The sequence below is a fragment of the Pholis gunnellus genome, assembly GCF_910591455.1.
Source record: "Pholis gunnellus genome assembly, chromosome: 9".
Lineage (NCBI taxonomy): Eukaryota > Metazoa > Chordata > Actinopteri > Perciformes > Pholidae > Pholis > Pholis gunnellus.
The window spans coordinates 965953-988976 of NC_136535.1; the positions used below are offsets into that span (position 1 = coordinate 965953).

Sequence of the window (23024 nt, forward strand, 5' to 3'; positions counted from 1 at the left end):
AAGCTGCTCTGTTCTAAAATTGGTTTCCTCTGCCTCTCTGAGCCAAGTTCATAAAGGCTCAACTGGAAAGTTGTCTCACCACAGAACATGGACTAAGACAAATAAAATAAATGTTTTATATCTTTAAGTAACAATATTTTCTTCCTTCTTGCCAAATTAGAATCAATTATTCTCTGTGGCTGTCATGTAAGTAAGTGATAATAAACAATTAAGTGATATCTTTTTACCAACCCTCATCCCATCAATGAAACTTGGCTGCAATTAAGTCCATAAATGTGAAAAATATCCACACACATTGACACAGGATAAACACTAACACAGTCTCAGACACACTCGTCTTCTCGGGTGAGCTTTGTGGTTCATTCCCCATCGGCTAACCGCCTCCAACCCACCAAACACAGGAATATGTCAGCAGCATCGATAAGAAGCACAGGGGGGGGGGGGTGAGCATCAATGACAAATACAAGGAAACTGAAAAGGAAAAGGAAAGGAAAATAAAGAAAAGGAAGTAGAGGGATGACAGCTAACAGGGGTAGTGGAAGTTGGAAACGAGATACCTTCTGAGGAACAGTTCCTGCCACAAGCACTCTGCAGTATATAGAACATCTCACGGAAAGACCTGGGACCTTCCAGGCATGAAGCATTGAGGAGAGAGAGGAGAGAGAAGGTGAGACAGGAAGGACAGACAGGCTGGGGGGAGGAAGACAGGAGGATGGCGTAGTGAGCAAAGAAGGTGAGGAGACAGACTGATGAGACAAGATGGGGACAGCAACTGCTTCTGATGAGCTGAACCTCTGTCAAATGATTGGTACATGGGCTACTGAAAAACAACATAGTAAAGTCTGAATTACTAATATTGTCATATTAAGAAGTTAGTCCCAGGAAAAGATTGTTCTCGTACGATTGAACTACACTAACGCTAATATTTGTGAATTTAAGTTCATGACAAACAATATCTAACATTTTACAACTTATGCCAAAGGAAAGAGTTTCATTTGCAACACATTCTCAGCTTGGTCAGTGGCATTAAGCTACAAACTAAGAATCTTCACTTACCCCTCTAGCATCACTTTTTTACAGCATATAAATATACACTCGTCACATGCATAGTGTCTTTTAAAAACAATAGTCTGACTAAAGGCTGAATCACAGTGTCATGGTTTACTTTTGGTTTTTCACAGTAAATGAATGACCGGTCCGCGTCCCTCCCTGCGTGGACTCTCTCGTCCTTTACGTCAGCTACTCTGCCTGTGATGCTGCGGCGGGGTCTTTGTTTCTTTGGACAGAGAGACCACTGATAAACATTATGTATAAAATGGACTTAGCTGTTATCACAAGCAACCTGTTTTGTAATTTTGACGTTGACAAAAATGTTTCTTACAATCCAAACTAGTCATCTGTTGATAAGGAGACAAAGACCTGCCCTTTACTAAGGTCTCAGAATAACAAATATTCAATGATGTCAAAATAAAAACCCGTCACAGCTCTTTCTCACGATACATTATTTCCAGTTATTTTATACTTTATGCTTTGAGCTTTTTCTCAATACATACTCTAATGCTTCATCATGACCAAGCCACTAATATTGTTATTCTGATATGTTTAACTGTGTATATACACTTAATATTATATGTATATGTAGGCTTTACATGCATAATAAATATCATCACATTGAATTAATCACATATTAATGTGATTGTAATTAGTATTCAGGAATCCAGATGTGTACATACATATATTTTTCGTATTTATATGTCAATTTGATCTGCATATTGCATTATTGGTTTTACACACATAACATTTATGCACAGTGTCACGTGTTACAGTGAAATGCTAAATGGCTCCTGGGAGGTTGACCAAATCAAAGCTTATTCATTTTGCCTCATTTATGCAAAAATCAAATGCAGCTGTGATCCCACAGAAAGGCTGCACACACATGAAAAAATATGAATGAAGAAGTGAGACAGAATGTCTGCAAAGGGATGGGCACAGACAGAGAGAGAGAAGGGAGAGAAGAGATGGACAGACACAGTAAAAGAGAGAGAGAGCGAGAGAGAGAGAGAGAGAGGAGATGGATAGACACCGTAAGAGAGAGAGAGAGCGAGAGAGAGGAGATGGACAGACAGTAAAAGAGAGAGAGAGAGAGAGAGAGATGAGAGATGAGATGGACATACACAGTAAGAGAGAGAGAGAGAGAGATGAGATGGACAGACAGTAAGAGAGAGAGAGAGAGAGAGAGAGAGAGAGAGAGAGAGATGAGAGATGAGATGAGATGGACAGACACAGTAAGAGAGAGAGAGAGAGAGAGATGAGATGGACAGACAGTAAGAGAGAGAGAGAGAGAGAGAGAGAGAGAGATGAGATGGACAGACAGTAAGAGAGAGAGAGCGAGAGAGAGAGAGATGAGATGGACAGACAGTAAGAGAGAGAGAGCGAGAGAGAGAGAGATGAGATGGACAGACAGTGAGAGAGAGAGAGAGAGAGAGAGAGAGAGAGAGAGAGAGAGAGAGAGATGAGATGGACAGACAGTAAGAGAGAGAGAGAGAGAGAGAGAGAGAGAGAGAGAGAGAGAGAGAGATGAGAGATGAGATGAGATGGACAGACACAGTAAGAGAGAGAGAGAGAGAGATGAGATGGACAGACAGTAAGAGAGAGAGAGCGAGAGAGAGAGAGATGAGATGGACAGACAGTGAGAGAGAGAGAGAGAGAGAGAGAGAGATGAGATGGACAGACAGAGAGAGAGAGAGAGAGAGAGAGAGAGAGAGAGATGAGATGGACAGACACAGTATGAATGACAGAGATGGAGCTATGGAGAGCCAGAAGGTGTCTCCAACTGGATACACACTGATTGTCACGGCTCAGTGACAACAAAAGGAAAGATGAATGGTGCATTGTGGGAACTCCACTTGTTCATCTAGTGTGGGCTGACTTGAGCGCATAGTGCATGTATCATGGCTGGGGAACTGTCAGTGTACATATAGTATTGAATAGCATTACAAAACTAATGGAATTAGAATTAAAAAGTACTGATTATTAGAATTATTAAATCACTTTTAACACACCAGAATCGTCACCATATATAATGCGTTTAGAGCACTGGGCATGACATAATCTCGTTAAGCCGTTCAAGTGGGTGAAAGTGAACTTTGACAGCTCCAAGGGATTTAAGTGCTCAACGTAGGGCATTTCCCATCTATAGGGGAATGTCACACTGGCTTTAAAATCTGTCTGAATGTTCTTTATTGAGAGCTAGCCAGTGTCTCCTCTAAGCAGAGACATTATGAAAGGAACTGAATAAGTCATGAATAATACTTATAAATAACACTTAATCTCTTAAAAGGAAAGTCTTTCTGACAAAAGAGTCTCAGGAAACATGAAGATACTTTTGTTTAGGTTTGATTCTGAATTCAATCCATAAGAGTTCTCTATAGACTGCCAACTGTTGTCATTTCCTTCAGGATATACAGACCTGACAGCCGGGGAAGCTGTCACCATGGTGACTGGGATGGGCAGAGCATAACAGATCATGCAGCAAGGCCACAGTGTCTGAGCTGCACCTCATACAAACACCAACACACACCCGACCTCACACAACAGTGAAAGAGGATAGGGAGGTTTTACCTGTGACGTCAAACCACAAGGGGGCGGAGCTCTGCTGCAGGGACACCACACCCACAATCTCTGCCACCTTGTCATTCTCCATGACAGTGAAATTATAGAATGGCTCATCGAAGAGCACTGGGACAGTTGAGGGAGGAGATCGACGAATCCACTCGATGTGCAGGCGAGCTGTGGAAGATTTCTGAGGACGCCCGTTGTCTGTCGCTTTGATCTGAAGACCACAGAAGTTAGATTGTAAAGTAGAGGCTCACCCAAAAGTCAGCCACACTGAAATAGCATACAGAAAAAAAAGATGCATGGATATTTCTGGGTATTGAAATTCCTGTTTTGATGCAATGTGAAGGGAAATTTGGCAACCCCAAACCCAAACTAGCAAGTCCATTCCAGGGGCCAATGTTTTTTGACAGTTAAGAAACGTGAACATTTATTACAAGAGTGTGCAGTCTCCTGCATGTGCTACACATCCATCAGCCCCCCCGACCTCTTCATCCTGACCGTCTGCCTCGCTACAGAGGATGTTGGAATTGGCATGTAAATTGTGAAGCTCTGAACTGTCCGTTATGGATGTTATTTGTAAGATACTGGGATGAATTTAGAGGTGGCCTGAATGCATACAGAGTCAACTTTTAACATAATGATATTAATGCCAAATATAAGGAGAAAACCCAAAATCCACGCATTCCTAAGATGTAGAGGCATGAGAATTCAACAAACATTCTAGATGTCCTAAAACGTGTTGGCAGTCATGCCTAATAATTGATGAAGGTATGCATACAGTCAGAATGTCGTAGCTCCCTGCAGTGAAGGCCTTGCGTGAAGATACAACTGCAGTCTTGGGGTCGATAAAGAACTTCCCTTCCTCGTTTCCGTCCACGATGCTGTAGGAGAGGTCGCTGTTGGGCCCTTCATCACGGTCGTAGGCAAACACCCGATAGATGGGCTCGCCCTTCTTTCTACGCTCTCTCTCTGGAAGTTTGACCTGGTAGACCTTCTCAGGAAATGTGGGCTTGTTGTCGTTTTCATCCAGGACCTGAACCATCACCCACACTGTACTCTGCCTAGGACTAGGACCACCATCCGACACCAGCACCTGCAGGGGCATTGAGAGATTCAATTCAAACACATACAAAGAAAATGTGTTCTAACTCAGGGACTGGATCCTGGATCTGAAGACGCAAGGCCAGGTTGAATCCCAAATCAGGCAGTCTGACGACACAGAGATTTAAATCATGGTGCTTTCAGGTGAAACAGAGTAAATGATCTTGACTTTCGACTATCTGAAGGTAAAAAATAGGTAAATCATGACATTTCCTGAAATTGACAGTTGATGTGGATCACCTGAAAGTAATGTTATCTGATTATGGTATGAATTTAAACAACTAGAACATTATGAACACTGTCCAGGTGGAGTACTCTTTATGGTGAGCATTCATTTGGTCAAAGTGGGATGCAGCCAGGAAGAAGTCTAGCTATTCAGAACAGATAGAAACACCTTTGCTTTTAGATGTGTCTCATTTACCTAAAAGTAGGACCAAGTAAGCAGAGCTGAAACAATTATTAAATGGATGAACTGGTAAACTGCCAGAAATGAATCTGCAACTATTTTGATAATGAATACATCTTTAGTTTTTCAAGCAGAGACTCAACACTTGTCTGGCTGCTTTCCTCTGGTTTATATAATTATAAACTGAACATCTGAAGACTTCCACTTAGAGAATGGGAAACCATTTAGAACATTCATGACGAAAAGGAAAAAGAAGAAGTAGAATGGAATGAAGCTCTAGCGTAAGTTCAGACAGGAAGACTATACTCTTGCATGCCTAAGCCCATAGCTTATTTACCATACATCTGCCATCACTCCTCATGCAGGCACACAGTATTTCCTTGCTGTTATTGTTCGGGGCTGTCAATCATGATCAGCTGTCTAGATCAGCTGGTCTCTCTAGCCAATAGCACAACGACACAAGGACATGGTTAGCCTATCATCTTGCTGCTGTCTCTCTTAAATATGATTGTCTCTCTACCTTCAGTACGTTCAAGCTGCTGTTACGCAACCCTCCACCTCCCCATCTCCGCCCAATCTTCGTAGATTCATCATCTTCATCAACTCATCATTCTATCAGCCTCATCAGCCATCACCACCAGTGTCTGGACTCCACGGGGGGATTTATATTGTTGCTCAGGGCAATCACAACTCCATCACTAATCTCCTCGTTGAGTTCAAGCACCAAAGAATTTCTGTCTAACTCATTAACGCAGCATCTGTCATAATAAATGAACTACTAATCATTCACTTGTCTCTCCTGATTGAAATTACTTCGTAAAACACTTCCACTATTCTACGGTAACCTCAGCACCAGTCTGTGTAAATTCTATTTGCTGCTATATTATGTCAGTCTCTGACTAATACGATGAAAAGAAAGGATTTATCTTCCTATGTTTTGACAGCTCCTTCTGTAGCTGCTACAATGATAAAGAAGGTAATCACTGTGAGGTGGAGCTAGCCGATAAGAGCTACCAATAAGGCTTTTCTCCTTTGTCCTAAATTTCCATTCATTTTGTCAGAAGTGCAATCACTTTTCGGTTTGTCACAGATTCACGACACAGCAGCAGTTCATTTCCCCTGTGCTCATGGCGGGCTTCATTTAAGCATACCATCTGTCATTTTACAAAATGCCAGACATGAGGAACTGCAGTGATTGTGAAGAAAGAGTTCTCCCTACAATGGCTTGCCCCCCCTTTGCCTTCCAGAACATAATCATAGGAAATAAGAGAGAGGAGGAGGAAGAGAAAAACATGTTTGTCTGCCTTTGTCATGAAATATAATATTAAAAAAGTGATGCCCTTCACTCTGTAAAATGTTTTTTGGTATGTAAGCTCCTTGTGAAAGCAACCTCAGAGACTGTAAAAAACAGAGCCACGGTTCATTTTATTGCTTGAGTAATGAATTAAATTCAACACAAATAATTGATGGCCACACATTCAACATCCAGACACACTTGACTGCAGTCCGTTAAGTGTGCTCTGGTCCTTGGTGAGCAGATCAAAGTTTCATTACATAGCTGCTCACCTATGTCCAAGAAAACTCAAATTGTTTTGTTTCTAAATAACGTTTTGATTGACACAATATTATTCAAATACCGCTTTGATCAACCATTTTACATCAAGTCAAGAAAAACAGATTTACAAGTTCCAGCTATGGCTGCTGCCGATCATTGTATTCAAATGAGACACTGGCAACACAAATCACCTGCTGTTATTAAATCTATTTAATAAGTGGAAAAGATAACACAGTTTTGCCATAATAAACCGATCTATTGTCTCAGCTTCCTAACTTGCCAATGCAGAGAAGGAAAACGTCAGTAGAAAATCTGTCCTCAGGAAAGTCTCCATAGCATCCCACAAACATTTACAGTTTGCATTGTAGTTGTCTCTATATATATTTGTTGTAGAGCCAACACCAGCGGCCATACCTCAAGACTCTGTGTCGCTGAAACCACTGAAGATGAAGAGGGTCTAAAGGACAGTCCATCAATTTAAAAAGAGCAGTGTTTAAACCCTGCTCTTTAGCTGTTACACTGAAAGGCTGTGACAGGAGGTTGAAACAGACTGAACAGCGACTAGTGATGATCCCAGCAGTCAGAGGCTCATCTAGCGGGGCGATGTTAGTACATTCAAACTGTTGAACCTGCAGTCACAAACTGCTTGTTATGCGTGAACTTCACTGCATTTGTGTGTGGGTTTTTTGAGACTCCCTGACATCGCCTGATTATCTGTAACCAATCAGATATCTCCTCCGTTTTCAACCATTCACATGAGACCGCCCCCAAGAGGGCACACTCTTGCGTAATACAGAGGTCGGGAACGGGGTGGAAAGAGAAAGTAGTAAACTTGTCAGACAACTTAAAGTTAGCTTTTGTGGTCCAAACATTTGACTTGTGCATCCCAGCTAAGTGTTGAAACAATCAAATGTGGGCAGATAAGTCTGTAAGATCCCCAAAGAATCCAAACAAAGGGATGGTGGCTACATCCACCATGTTAAGGGAAAAACAATGTCACCCAGCATGTTACTCTTTGACATTAGCTAAGTTAACAAACTAAAGCTAGGCTAAGAGGAGACACGATCAGCCGGTATTAGTTTGATATAGTAGTACTATGACAGCTCTCTCAGGCTTACCGTGCCTTCATCATCGTGGATCCAGTTGCTGTTTTGCTTTCTTTGAATTCTTGTGGGTATCCTTACAGACTTATCTGCCCACATTTAGTTGTTTTTACACACTTAGAACATTTTCCTGTGTTGTGAACGTAGAAGGAAAGATGATGAAAACTGAAATGTGATAATAACAACGATTACAAAAATTCTTTAACCTTAAAATGTTAACTAATAAACTGCTCTCAGGACCCCGAGGTCACTAAGTGGTTGGACCCTCAATTTACCCTATGCCTGGATAGACTCACAGCAGATAAGACACAACAGCTTGGTGTCAGTCAAACTGATTTATGAAGTAGAACACCCACATAAGGGCTGAGCCTACACGGGTTTATGTCACCACCTCTCCTTTTTTACGAGACATCTACATCTACATTCCTGCAGGAAAACACAGAGACACATATCTAATTGTTAACAAAAGACTTAACAAAACTGAGTTTTGATGCAAAATAACATACCTACACATTGACATGTTATGCTGAGCTAACATATGTTTAGTAATAGGAAGAGTGCTTTGACATAAACTGATTCCTTGAGATATAATCCACATCAGTGATTAAGTTAGACTTCTATTTCAGTCAAATTCAATTTACTTAAATACTCATGCTAAGCTGTAGATAAAGCTTTAAATATGACTATCCTTTTATATTCATAATTTAATAAGATCCTGTCACATAGGCATTTTTTAATTGTATTTTTGAAGTGTGTTGATTGCCCCAGGTAGATCAAAATGTCATCTGCGTAGCAGGCCAATTTGCGTTCCGTCCCTTTAATAGTAATTCCTCTAATATCTTCATTTTGTCTGATGTATTGAGCAAGCGGCTCCAAATATAAAGCGAAGAGTAGTGATGACCACGCACAGCCCTGTCTGGTACCTCTTTCTAGATTGAAATTGTTTGATAATTATCAGTTGATTTTAATCCTGGCGGTGGGATTGTTATATAATGCCTGAATAGTTTGAATAATTGTCTCATGTAGACCAAATCTGTGAAGGACTCTATAAAGTAAAGTCCAGTTACCAGAGTGAAAAGCCTTTTCAGCATCTACGCTTATCACGATTGCTTGGATCTTATTTTTTTGGATATGATCCATAATGTATAGTGTCCTTTGTATATTATCTTGTGTTTGCTGTTGTTGTATAAACCCTGTCTGATCATTGTGTATCAGCATGGGTAAAAGCTCCTCTAATCGTCTTGCCTTGATGGAATTGAATAATCTATAATCTATATTTAGAACATTCCATGGTATCCTTGCCTTCTTTGGGAATAGCTGAAATGCTTGCTTCTCTCCAGCTGGGTGGCGTTTGCGCCTGTTTGAAAGCCCAGTTCAGTGTGGGAAGTATCACAGGGATCAGCTCATTGTTAAATTCCATATTCCACTCGTATAACCATCTGATCTTGACTTGCTTAATTCTAACCTAATTACAGATCTTAGTTCATCTTCCGTTATATCTGCCGTCATCCTTCTATTTTGGTCTTCATTTAAAGTGGGCAACTTTAGAGAATTTAGAAAGCTGTCAATGTGGGTTACATCTCCCCCTGGGACTTTAGAGTATAGATTTTTGAATTTCACTTTGTCGATTTTTTATCACTTTTGTTCTTGGATCCTTAATTCTGTGAATTGTGTTTTCTGCCATCTTCATTTTCCATTTCCATGCTCGTATTTTCATTGATTTGGATCCACTTTCATAGCGTCTCTGTTTCAAAAGCATTACGTTTCTCTTGATTTCTTGTGTAGTCAAACTGTTGATTTCATTCCTAATTCTTCTAATTTCCCCTAATGTATCTTGCACTAAACTCAATTTGTGTTTTTTAATAATAATAAGTATAATCCCGTCTATTAGGGAAAAGGTCTCTCCATATGTCAATTAAACCAACTTCCTCAAAAAGTGTGTTGACTTTCTTATATGGACTTCCTTTCGTGAGTCTTCCTACTGGAGGAGTATAACTTTGGCTGTTGGTGTATATTTAAGTCCCCCCCCACATATCAGGGGTCCTTCTGTTTCTGTTTCATGATATTGGTGTTATTGGTGATTTTCTGGAAAAAACCTAGATCGCTTCCTGGAGGGGCATATACAGTATATTAAACAGAGTAACAGGACTCACATCTATATTCCCCTTTACCAACATATATCTGCCCTCCTTGTCTCCCATTTGAAATACTTTTTCAAAATTTTGTTTGCTTGAAATACATACGTAGGTATTTTCATATATGCATCTTTTACATCCCCGGAGATCTTAAACCAAAATTTGAATCCACACTAATACCTTGTCCTAGTAAATCCCTGTTTATTGGATTTATATTTTTTATCTAGATCCACAAGTTTTCTTAGGTTACTGACTCACTAAATATTGTGCCTTTATATATTAATTGTGCCAGCTTGAGGTTTACCAAAATCTCCAAATTTGAAATCATCTAAATTTATAAATAAAAAATGTTGTTGAGATAACAATACAATTATTCTAGTTTCCTGTCATGTCTGCCTGCGATATTTCTCTCAACTAAAGCTCACAGACCACCATCCTGTCTGTTCCAAGAGGGGGGAGCGCTAAACGCTGCACCCCTTTCTTAGAAGATCATAGCAAGAATAAGTCCGAAAAAATGCTTCTCTACTCAGGACTTTCGAGGCTGGCCAGCAGGCCAAGGGAAGTGAGGGGCAGTTCTGTTCGTCTGCAGGCTCGAAGGCCCACTGCGGTCCAAAACATCTCCACAGGCTGAGAGGACATCCAGCCAGAGTAGCAAGAACCTGAAGAAGCTCCTTCTTTCACTCTGTTTCTAACACGCTACAACTGTGACGAACAACTCTGAATCCGGCAAGCGAGATGTCTCCCTTGCTGCTCTGCCGGTTCTGCCTCTTGTTCTGGTCTGGTATTCCTGACCCGTTGACTACGGCCATCCTGTGCCGTTTACATGACCTGCGATGCAATTTTTTAAACTGGCAAAGATGCAATAATGACCCCTGCAGCTACAAACGGTGGATGATAAGATGATTCAGCATCCCGCTGAGAGAGAGAGAGAACGAGATGAAAAATGGTTCAAGCAGAACCTCTATGAAAAAGACGACCAGGTCTGAAGATACCAGAGAAAGCGAAGCAAACTGCCGCAGGGTGAGAGAAATTTGTGATTATTCTTGCCTTTTTGTAATTGTGGCAAACGTAATTAGATTTATGTAAGACCATTGTTAGTTTTTCCCAGTTATAGTGCCACAGATAAATCAGCTGCTCAGATGAGTGCCGTTCACGCAGTAATAATACAATATAAAAGCAGATCCCATAATATACCTCCAATTCAAGCTGACCACCAGAAGACAGGTGTAAAGCTTCTTTGTCACCCCAGCCACTCTGCCATGTTGCTTATCTGATATGGGAGAGGAACGACTTTAGCGGCATCATTCCATTGTACCAGGGCAACTTGGCTAGGGTCCTAGGCGCCCCTATGGGGCTCAGCAGGTTGGACGTGGAGCCAGGTAGTATAGGCTCGTAGGCAACAGGACATGAATGTCATGGACAGGACATGGGCAGCGGCTCAGTCTGTCACTGGCAGCAGTGTGTCCCGCCAGTGGTCGTCCTGGTTGCTAGAGGGCGTTCAGTGACGGTGGACAGCAGGTATTCTCCTGTAGTCAGGTTCCTGGCCTCTAGGGGTCATCAGTGCAACAGCACGCTGAAGCTGTTAGTGCGGGCTAGAAGGTGTCCATCACCGGCAAGTTTCATCTTCAGCCATGCAGCCAGACCCTCCAGGCTGCAGCGAGTCTGCTCAATGGCTTGGATTTCTCTTACCATTATTTCTTTTCAACTTCAATTCCACTTGTGACACCATTGTGGTGAGCTGCATGCAGTTGAAAACTCAGTAAAAAAGCTAGTGAGTGATCAACTTAACATGATTTTGTCAAACTACTGTTTCAAAGGGCATACGTATATGAACTTGCAGGTACTAAATTTCAGATGTTGAATGAGTGCTAAACTCACCACACAAACATTACAAAGCAGGGTTCAACATTCTTTCACTTTGCTGACACATTAGAGTCAAAGGTTTTTACAGAGGGGATTTTCAATATCTCTTTATATCACTACATAAACCAGCCAATACTGACAATGACCATTAAAAAAGGAATAACATGTTCTTTAAATGTCGCTATGAACGATATATTCAATTCCATTTGATTTTATTTGTAGAGCCTAATATCACAAATCACAAATTTGTCTCCGAGGGCTTAACAATATGCTGTCTCTGAACCCTTGCATTGGAAAAGGGAAAAACACATCAACAAATCTCTGAATAAACTTCCAGAATATAAATAGGAATGAATCTGGAAAGTTGTGTAAGTGCTACCGAAGTGGAGATTTCATGCTCAGAGTCTGAGAAATGTTGAGATATGTATTGTATTCCATACATTACAGGTAACTAGGGTAAAATAAGTAACTAACTATAACTAACTATGCTCAGCAAGCCACCGGTTCCCCCTCAGGTTAACACTGTGGGCTCTGTCTGTACTTTCAATGTAGTTTGCTCCACCAACATGTTGAGAGTCGTTGAGAAGCAATTTAAATGCTCACTATCTCGGATCTTGAACCTTTAAGTCGAGGTGGAATTCTCACCAACCACTCCATGTATCCCCATATACAATAAACGTATATTATGTTACAGTAGTTCCATACTTGGGTGACGTGGTGAGCAAACCACATTCCATTGGCAAATATATATGAACTTGAATGTACTAAATTTCAGATGTTGAATGTTGTCTAAACACAAGGAACTATATGAGAACATAATGCAACATAAATAACAGCATCAAATTGGTAACATTCTCAAAGAAATGAGCAACTACCTGATCAAAGACGAGGTAAAGAAGACTGCCATTCACTACATGACATAGTACAGGAATGTGTTCTATTCGATAACCAGCGCTTGATGAATTTGGTGCTGGCACATAATCACAACACTGCAGACTTGAATACAAATTATTTCAACCTCTCAGTGTTGTGTCTGCTGTCAGCCTAGTTTACAAACTAGAGAGATACAAGCTTAATATTGAGTCATCGCTCATCACTGAAATAATATATATTTTTACAATAATACCAAAGCAAAAACCCTTCAGAGCTGTGTCTATCATCTACCCTCTGCTGCCCCTATCACACTGATGTTTTAATTCTTTGTCCTGTATCGCTTATCACACACACACACACACACACACACACACACACACACACACACACACACACACACACACACACACACACACACACACACACTCTATGTCCTCACCTCTAAAACGTGTTCTGTTTGTTGTTCACGGTCCAGTTTCCTGGAGGTTGTGGTGATCAGACCTGAGACAGAAAACAGCAGAGAAAACAATTAGATAAAAGACAGACACACAGACACACAGACACACAGACACACAGACACACAGACACACAGACACACAGACACACAGACACACACCGTGGTGCCAGTAAGCCAAATGAGCAAAGTGACATTGTAATTAATTGTAGGTGTCAGACACGATGGCTTTTTCTATTAACATTGAAAGAGAGAAGGGGAGAGGAAGAAAGAGAGGGAGCCACAGTGTTTTGAATGTTGGTACATGTTGGACTGACTGTATTCTATAATACTGAATATTGACTGTATTTATTATTCAAGCTTGCTGCTTGAATAATAAAGAGGGCTTTAAAAAAGGAAGAGGACGGAGGCATGTTCTTTAGATCTTGCATAAGTTTAAATCATAGTATCATCATCTTACACTTGGATGCTAACATCTGAACATACTTGAGGAAGATCATTAATATACATTAAAATAAGATTGGCCCTAAAATAGACCCTTGGGCGACCCCTATTGTACAACTAGCATATGAGGACCACGCATCACTGACTCCAGTACATAGTTATATCTTATTTTAAAGGATTTCATCCAGTACAGGGCATCAACAGATGAATCAAATGTAGACATTTCAAAGTAAAACATTAGGATTGATTGTGTCAAATCTAAAATCATGCTTCCAACAGCACCACTTTTATCAAGATAACTTTTGATATATTTAACAAAATATCTATTTGCTGTGTCTATTAAATGATGCTTCATTTACATGACATGTTAGAAGCTACTGGGAGGATACTAATGGGTCTATAATAAATACAAGCTTTATTGATAGATTTATCTGATGAGTTAAAGTTATAAACTTATATTTCTTAACAAATCAATATTAAAGACAACTATTGACTAAGATCAAGGACTTGTATTACTGCAGATTCTAAGACATTTTCAATTGTGAAAACAGCTTGTTTTTTTCAGGTTCAGAACCTTTTAATCTCACACCACAATGCAAATACTGTACCGAGTCTATTCAAGATTGTAGCTATTGGTTATTTATCTTCTATCACTTTTCATTTTTCTTTATTACCAAATGTTGACCTGCTTTACCCTCCTTCTATTAATCTTAATATTTTCCTAAACAAATTTGCTAATATTCCAGATTTTTTGATCAGTTTAACCATCTTTAGCCTGTCTCAGTTCTTTGTTTCACAACTTGTGAAATGTTGTTTGTTATCATGTAATAAACAAGCTTGAAGAGCTGACTTCAATGCTATGTCTCTGCTTCATTAACCTCCAATGATGCTCATTTAACCAGGGGAGATTATATTTTTGACCTTTTGCTAAATTCATTTTTAGTTCTACTCATTCTGTCCAGATGCCTTTTCTGTGTCATCAGTAGAACGACAGTAGAACGTCATTCCAGGTGGAATACTTTAATTGATCCCAGATGGACTGACTAAGTTTGTTTAGTCAGCTTCTTTCAATGAAGACTACGATGTAACATACCTGTTACCAGATTCAAATATTATGGGATTCCTTCAGGTTTGTGACTAAAAACGATTCATGATGATCGATTGAATTTAAGCGTGGGATTTTAGTTCTTTTAGAATAACCTGACTCGTAAAGTAATCCATGTTGTGACACAGAGAACACACTCTGCAGCCAATCACACAGACTTCAGGGGCAGAAAATGAGCTGCAGGCCGTCTGGTTACAAGAGTTCAGCGTTCACATTTTCAATCAGACTTAGTAATTCAGTGTGGCTTTGTAGCACAAAGGCAGTAAAACTGTGTGTATTGCATTTTGGGTCCGTTTCAGATTTCATAATGGGTGTGTATTGCACGGCTCATTAAGTGCTAGAGTGATGACATCACGGTCAGAGTGGAGCAGTGCATGAAAAGTATTGACTGTGTGACTTTTACGAACAAATTGCGCCGAGTCCCACAATTTTTGTCCAACGGACTTACACGTTTGGCTCAAAGAGCCGTAGAGCGACATGAACTCCAACCAGCTGCTCCATTAGACTCCATGTTAAATCTGACCACTCATTTCTCAAAGAAAGCAGACGGTACCAGTTTTGTACATTGCGCTGGAGCTCACATTTTCAACACCACGGACATAGAAACCACATCAGCGCGTTCGGCAGAGTTTTATCTCTCTCATGGTACCCATATGGTGTTGATTGGGCTCATGGTTTTGGTATAAAGGCCAGAGGTCTGACAGGTAGTTTTGTTGAAAATCACTGTATAGTCTAATCTCTCTTAATTAGCCTCTAACACACAGGTGCTCCAATCACCATGGCAACCAGTGACACACATGCACCCAAGCACACAGGTGTTTGATATGAGCTCATTAGTGCAGTTGATGAACACACAGAGACACTGAGACACGCGCACACACACACACACACATGACTTGGAGATTTTCAGTCCATTCTGTCAAATTATGATTGTGCCCCCCCCTCTCACCAACCCAGCCCCCCGCCTTTCAAAATAACAGCCGCACAGAGTGAATTCTAACTGGAATGCTTGTGATGAAGCCTGTCATTTAATAACCTCTGTGTGTGTGTGTCAAACATTATGATTATGTCTCCTCTCCCCCTCGTTAGCTGAACCTGAGAGAACGTGACAGCTACTGCCAGATCCCAACAGGAGTGGAGGGAAGAGTGCAGAGATGGGTTGCTGACTGAAAAGGACCAACAGTAATGATAGCCTGGCTTGATTAATCCACCACATTAAACACAGTCAGACATTATTGGCACCCTCCAAAGAGAACACCTAAGGTCACATGCAGCTAATTGATAAGAAATGAGATTTCAATTAGCAATACAAATGGATGGATGGACAATGCAACAGCCATCTCACTAATGGATATAACAGCAGAAAATGACAAGTGCCATAAGCCAGAACCATGTTCTGAGCAGACACATTACACATAAAACAGCTAACTTAAAATACACTATACGCTAGAACCTTGGCAGGCATGATGGGGAATATGAGCCGTCCTTATTGCTACACATCACGGTGGTGCGGCGTCAAGTGATGTCTTCTCGGTAACTAACAAGTTTGAGAATAGCTTCAGAAAGTTAATAAACAATGACCCCATAATTTTCTCTTTTCAATTGAACTCTAATATAATCCTGTGCCTTTAAACTTGCATTGTCAGTGACCCTTATCGCATGTGTTACTGTGTTAGCGACGTAGCAAGCCAGCTATAGTTTGTGAGAACAGTCAATCAGGCCCGCTGTGGGTCGTAGATCGCCTTCGCCTGACTTCCATCAACATACCGGCTGTGCCGCACACCAGATCCCTGCTGCACGCCATCCACAAACCAGATACAGTGCTCACTTTCTCCTTTTGTCTCATTTCTTTTGATGAATGAGAACACAACTTCTATGCTACATTAGACATCAGACTGACATGCTAACAAGCCAGGAGCATCTGACTCCAGTTCCTGCATCTGTTAGTGCCAATTTATTAGCTTTAACAAGGAAGAGGATGTGACAGCACTCAACAACTACACACACACACACGCACAGTGGGTCTATTAGCTACTGTCTCTCTGTATGCATCCAGCTGCTGTGTCACAGCACAAAGTCAGAGATGACAATATACACACATACAAAAACCCACAACATCTCACACACACTCAGTAACACATACACACCCACACTCACTAATAAACACATCAAGACTGACATCAGTGCATGTTATTATAAAAACACCCACACATTGAGACACAGACATGCTTGCACTTCTATAATTAGATGCTGAAGAAAAGATTGCAAAATTAGAGTAAACTCACACACAATTCATTCACCTCACCACACAAACACACACCATCTGTTGTGAAATAACCCCCCCTCCCCCCTCCTGACAGAAACCTAATTAACAAAAACCAACAACATTCCGGCATCATCATGTTGCATCATTGCATATTATGAGTGTTTAGTTCTCAGCAGCTGTCCTGTCTGCATTAGCATTTCACTAGCTGGACTCCAATAAACACTAATTAGGACAAACACATTTACGTGCATGTGAGCATTTACTTATAGTCCCACAAATCTGTATGTGTGTATGTATGTACATCTGTGTTTGATTAGTACTACTCAGCCATGCAGACGCACATGTGTGCTTGCGTTTTACTCTTAACTAGGCTGACCCGAACCTTTGACCGTTAGTAACAGACGTCAGGTCAGTATTTAAATAAAACATTTTTTATCCTGTACCCCATAAAGCACTCCATGATGTGTAAATAGTAATCCCACATTATTCATTAAGCATCAATAATAAAGGTGAAGGCTGCAATTCTAATCCAATAGGCCTATGCTTCTTGTCAATGTATCCTATCATGAATTTGGATAAAGTGATTCATTTTATAAAATGAGTTGATGTCTTTCTTTAATAAATCAACTTTCTTTAATAAATATAAGTCATCAGTGCTGCTTCCTTTTGTGTGCGTGGAGGGAGAGCAAACATTTTTTTGACCGCAGTGAAAATGTTGAGGTTAAATGCTAACAAATATGGATTGAAGCAGAATATTTTGTTGGATAAAAACATGCTGTGCATTTTTTCAACAACTTTTAACTTTTGGACTTCACAACGCTGTGGAGTTATTGGAAATCTTTGGATCAAACAAGTCAGGAAAAAGGTTGATATAGACGTCAAATGTCAATATTATGAAAGATGCTCTCAAAACATTAAATCGTGCCAAAGTTATCTGGGATCCAAGATTTAAACCAAAAGCTCTGTTAGTGGGCCTAATATTAGAAGCCCAGAAAGCAGCTTTAACAAATTAACTCTGATCTCTGAATAAACTAACCCTGAACTCTGAATAAACTAACCCTGAACTCTGAATAAACTAACCCTGAACTCTGAATAAACTAACCCTGAACTCTGAATAAACTAACCCTGAACTCTGAATAAACTAACCCTGAACTCTGAATAAACTAACCCTGAACTCTAAATAAACTAACCCTGAACTCTGAATAAACTAACCCTGAACTCTGAATAAATTAACCCTGAACTCTGAATAAACTAACCCTGAATCAGTGTTCTGTCCTGAATATGTTTATATGCTGGAGAGGTGTGAACCCTAAGCCTATTTTTAGGCCTCTGCTTGAAAATTGCATACCCATACTCAAGAGAGTGTAGATCTCTAACTACAAGGTCTATTTTTTTTTTTTAATAACAGAAACACTTGTGAGATTTGTTCAGATGGGTAAATATTGTGTATATGTTACTGGTTAATAGTAAATGAAGATGGCACACAGCTCAAATTGAAAATTGTCAGGTTTGCCTGTTATTTTTGTATGAGGCCCTGGCTAGCCTAAAAACTATCCCAAATCATAGCACAACAGGTCAGGGGTTTCTCTGCAAATTTTCACTTTGATAAAGTAAAGAATAAAACATTTATAGAGGTTTCAGTACAGAGAATTTAGGTGAGGTCATCATTTTGGAACCAGCTGTTCCAGCTGTTCCATTGTACTTTTGTATACTAAATAACTATATATTTCACTTGTTTTATCAATAATATTGTTCAAACATCCAAATCCAGCAGTTTGGCATCAATTTGAGAGCCAGGGTCCTTTCAGAGCCTGTAAACCATGGATCCATTCTCGTCTGACTGCAGCCTTCATGTGTGTGAGTGGTGCTTTCTGGGCCTATGATTGGTCAAATTCAGACTATGACATCGTTTTTGAACGTCAGAGTCTCAGGGAGACACTGGGCGTAAACTGCTGTTGATTGACAGAATCATTAGCCAGTAAACATCCAAAATTCGCCTTCCTGCGCTGTGCGTAAAAACCGATTGGCCGATAACGCAAATTCATACCACCCGGTCCCCCAGGCTTGTCTGACCCCCCTTTCTTCAGGAAACAGGTAAAACAACACCGGATATACATAGCAACAGTGTAGCTTAGCTGGACCTTTTTCTTCATGATTCTTCTCAAAGTAAGGAGCTTTCACGGTTGTTCTGCTGTTGAGTGGCTTGGTGTTGTGGTGCTTGTTGGCTTGTATCTCTGTAATGCTTTCATGGAGAGACATTCTGAAGATATCTCTGGATTCGTGGTCGAATTCTCTTGCTGATGTATTCGTCAGCCATGCTAGTTGTTAGCTAACTGCATAAAAGGGTGTGTAATTGTAATTGTACTTGTAATGAAGCAGGAAGTGAGAAGCAGGAAGTGAGAAGCAGGAAGTAGGAAGTTGAGAGCTGTAAACTGCAGGGAGCATTGTCGCTGTGTGGCATCCCATGTTTAATCCACAGTAATCCTCCGTCTGTATTCCTCAGAAAGCAATGGCTGTAAGTGTTTTATTTTCTTCATGTGTTGAATGATTAAGAATAGTGACTGTTTATAAGGCTGTTTATATTTATCCGTTATTCATATTGCAGTCAATTAAGATGTTTTGTATTTTCTTTTCTGGTTTCACTCCGATTCAACGTTGTCAACCTGATTTAATCTGTATGAAGTCAATAAAGGAGCAAGCACGCTCGCATTCCTGGCTCTTGAAAGGAGTTTGGCTGGCTGTTTATCTATGTTATCACTTTGGAAGTAAAACACATAGAGAGAACAGTAAAATCAGAGTGAACTAATCCTGAACTCTAAGTAAACTGTTGGAAAACAGAAGCTCCAACTGGGCCAGTGGATGAAGTCTAAACTACTGCTCCAAGACTTTGTCCTACTGTAATTTGCTTTTAAATTTACATTTTTTAGGGCTGGTAAAGCCGATGGAAGCGCTGCACACAAAGCGCTCGAATAATAGTTTGCCTCCTAGGCATTAAGCCAGTAGTAGAATTATAAGATGCAGAATTGAACTGCTCAACAGCTGCTAATTTAGACAACAAGGTCAGCAACACGTAGCAAAATATATCGGTTTTAAAACAAAAATGTAGTAGTGTGGATGTAGCCTTAGGACCCTCTGAAAACCTCAAGATCAGAATTTCGGGAGTTCCCTGGAAAGATCATTAGAAAATAATTTGTCACCTTCATTTGTCTCTAAAAAGTCCTTTTAAAGCGTTCTAAAGGCGACCTTCTGCTGTAATGGGCAGTAACCAATAAATCATCACAAACAGAGCCCATGCTCTCAAACTGCCTCATGAGTAATAGCTCATTGGTTTACACTTAACACTGATGCCCCACTTTCTCAAGACATGCATCAACATCCTGTTTCAAAACACAATTCATCATAATAATGAAGAAGTTATGGGAACTATAAGCATCTCCTGAGCCAAATGAAATATGTAAACATTTTATTTTCGTGGCAGTTTGCCCCGGGACTTATTTCTTTGCTACAGGATGTCAGGGAGTCAGGAAGTGTATAAATATGAAGATCTAGCCGCTTGCTGATGTTTTGCAGATATCCAAGGTATCCAAGACCCGAGCAATGACCATATTATATTAATGTGGGTTTAATAGGGTCGAGTAAGCTCCCGTTGTATTACTATAGATCTCAGGTCTGTTTGTTTAAATGTCTAATACCTAAGTACATCTATGCAGACTCTCTATCAGCTCTGATCATGTAGTGCAGTGGTTGCCAACCCGTCGATCGCGATCGACAGGTCGATCTCGGAGACTTTCCCTGTCGATCTCCAAAATAAAAAATAAAAAAAGAAGAAAAAGAAAATCCTGTGCTTTTATTTTGAAGTGGATTTTGTCTGCAGCCTGTCTGCTCATCATCTCCGCTTGTTTGCACGTCTCAAAACGCGCAGCTAGTGGGCCCTACCGAGGCGGGTCTATGGAGCAGTTTAGCCAATTGCTGATTAAAGATATAAATGAGTGACACACAATTTAGCCAATCAGCGTCCTCAGATAGATTCAGAGTGGGGCCAAAACGATTTGGCCCCAAGCTGCGCGTTCTCGTCAGGAGAAGTCTCTACAGGCGAGCGCGAGCGCCAGGCGAGCACTGCTCCTCCAAGACCCGTTTGAGAGCAGAAGTTTCGCGGAGATTCTGCAGTTAAAGAGCTGATCCCAGATCAGCCTGACCTCACAATCAGACAGCAGACTAGCGGGAAAGGGAAGCAGAACATGAAGCTTCTCTACTAGCTACCTAGTACCAGACAGGTTTGGCTAGCTCAGGGGTCGGCAACCGTTACTATCCAAAGAGCCATTTTGCCCTATTTTCCACCAAATAAAATGTGTCTGGAGCCGCAAAAGCTATTTGATGTCAAATTTCTCGCCACATATCAAGCATTCAGGTAAGCCAGCATCGTTGGCAGTGAAAGCAAATGAATACGTCCACGCAGAATTAAACTATATTTTCCTCCGTGACTTTTCTTCTTTTGGATTTATCCATCGATAGTTTACCGAGGGTGGAGGTCTGCAAATACTCAATGACTTACAAGAAAATGCGCGTTACAATGTAAGATGCAAGTGGCGGATCGCGTAGCGCGGCCGTTTTTGAATCTATTACTATTTTGCTCGACAGGGTTCGAATCCAGGTTGATGCGATCTTCCCATAAATATATTTTCTTCAATGTATTTCTTTATACGTGGCTGTGATGTAGTGCTCACTTATACAATCGTAATCCCCACAATATATATGAGATGTGGCTTTTAGATCTCCAGCAATATGTTTGTGAATGTCATGCTAACAACTTATTTAGCTTTTTAAAACAACGGGGACAGATCCAGCACGGACAGTTAGGGAGTGAGGGATGAGGAGGTAAGGAAACATGAGAACACCAGGGTAGGGAGTGAGGGATAAGGAGGTAAGGAGACAGACACCTCACAGACTGCCTCAGACTGGCTGTCTGTGCTTATGAGCCGAACTACAAGGCACTCACAGACAGTGTTCAGTCACAGCATCACACTGACTTGAGTCACATGACTTCTGATGGCATTGTGATGGGACACAGAGCTGAACTGCACTTACATTAGTTGCACTGACTGAGAATTGTGTTAGTGTTGTGTTGTAACGTCAGTTGATAAATACAACAGTTAATATTGGTCGTTCATCCTCATTGCAAATGTGTTTTTTCTTGTTCATATTGTGTGCGGTTAACAAATAATTTCCTTTTTATGGTGCACTGAAATGAAGTCATGTAGTGTGTTCTTGGTCACATCAATTTGAAAGCTGGACCAAAGTGTTTGATTTCATTCAATTACAATTAGACCAAATAAAAAGCCTCAAGTTGTAAGTACAGTCTGGACAGTCTTTTTCTCTCAACGCTTCAATAAGTAGATCTTGCCGGTCACCAAGGCAGAGGTCAGGGATCTTGGGCTTAAAAAGGTTGGTGACCACTGATGTAGTGCATTCAGCTAACCCGGCAAACATTTTCAGTCATTTAATGTTGCACTATGTGGCTGAAATAAATGGTCTTTGTTTGAAAACTGTTTCACTTGTAAATTATGAGTAAAAACTCAATGTGAAGTGACATTAGATAAATAAAACATGTAAAAAAGGGAGTTGGTATGTTGAGGATTAAAAAAAGAGACAGCATATTGTTACATGATTTAGTTATTAGTACATGAGAAGACAGAAGAGATGAGGCACATGAAGAAGACGAGGGGAACAAGATATAGAGAAATGACTAGCAGTGATGAAGTGGGAATACTTAAATATATGGGAACACAAATCTCACACAATGGAACACATCAGTCAATGTGTGTGTGTGTGTGTGTGTGTGTGTGTGTGTGTGTGTGTGTGTGTGTGTGTGTGTGTTGATTACCATATAGATAGGATTACTGAAGCCTGTGTGATGAATGAAGGGTTTAAGGCTTCCGCAATACCGACAATTTACTTACAGAGTAAACATACACAGAAAGAGGAGGCGGGTGACAGCAGAGGATTATAAAGGTCAATGACACAAAGTGATGCCCCAACTGCCTCAATTCACACCAACCACTTTCCGCTGTACAAGGTAATGATGTTGGGGATTCACCTTGTAT

At 40.5% G+C, this 23024-nt stretch overlaps 1 protein-coding gene across 1 annotated transcript in view; it reads right to left on the minus strand.

Moving 5' to 3' along the window:
- Positions 1 to 23024, minus strand: part of fat3a (FAT atypical cadherin 3a) — a gene marked incomplete at its 5' end in the record, with an annotated part of 122394 nt that overhangs the window by 62128 nt on the left and 37242 nt on the right. Inside the window, 4 exons of the mRNA XM_079166666.1 lie at positions 558 to 626; positions 3622 to 3832; positions 4397 to 4711; positions 13094 to 13155. Coding sequence (XP_079022792.1) covers positions 558 to 626; positions 3622 to 3832; positions 4397 to 4711; positions 13094 to 13155 — 657 coding nt within the window. The remainder of the gene's footprint in view (positions 1 to 557; positions 627 to 3621; positions 3833 to 4396; positions 4712 to 13093; positions 13156 to 23024) is intronic.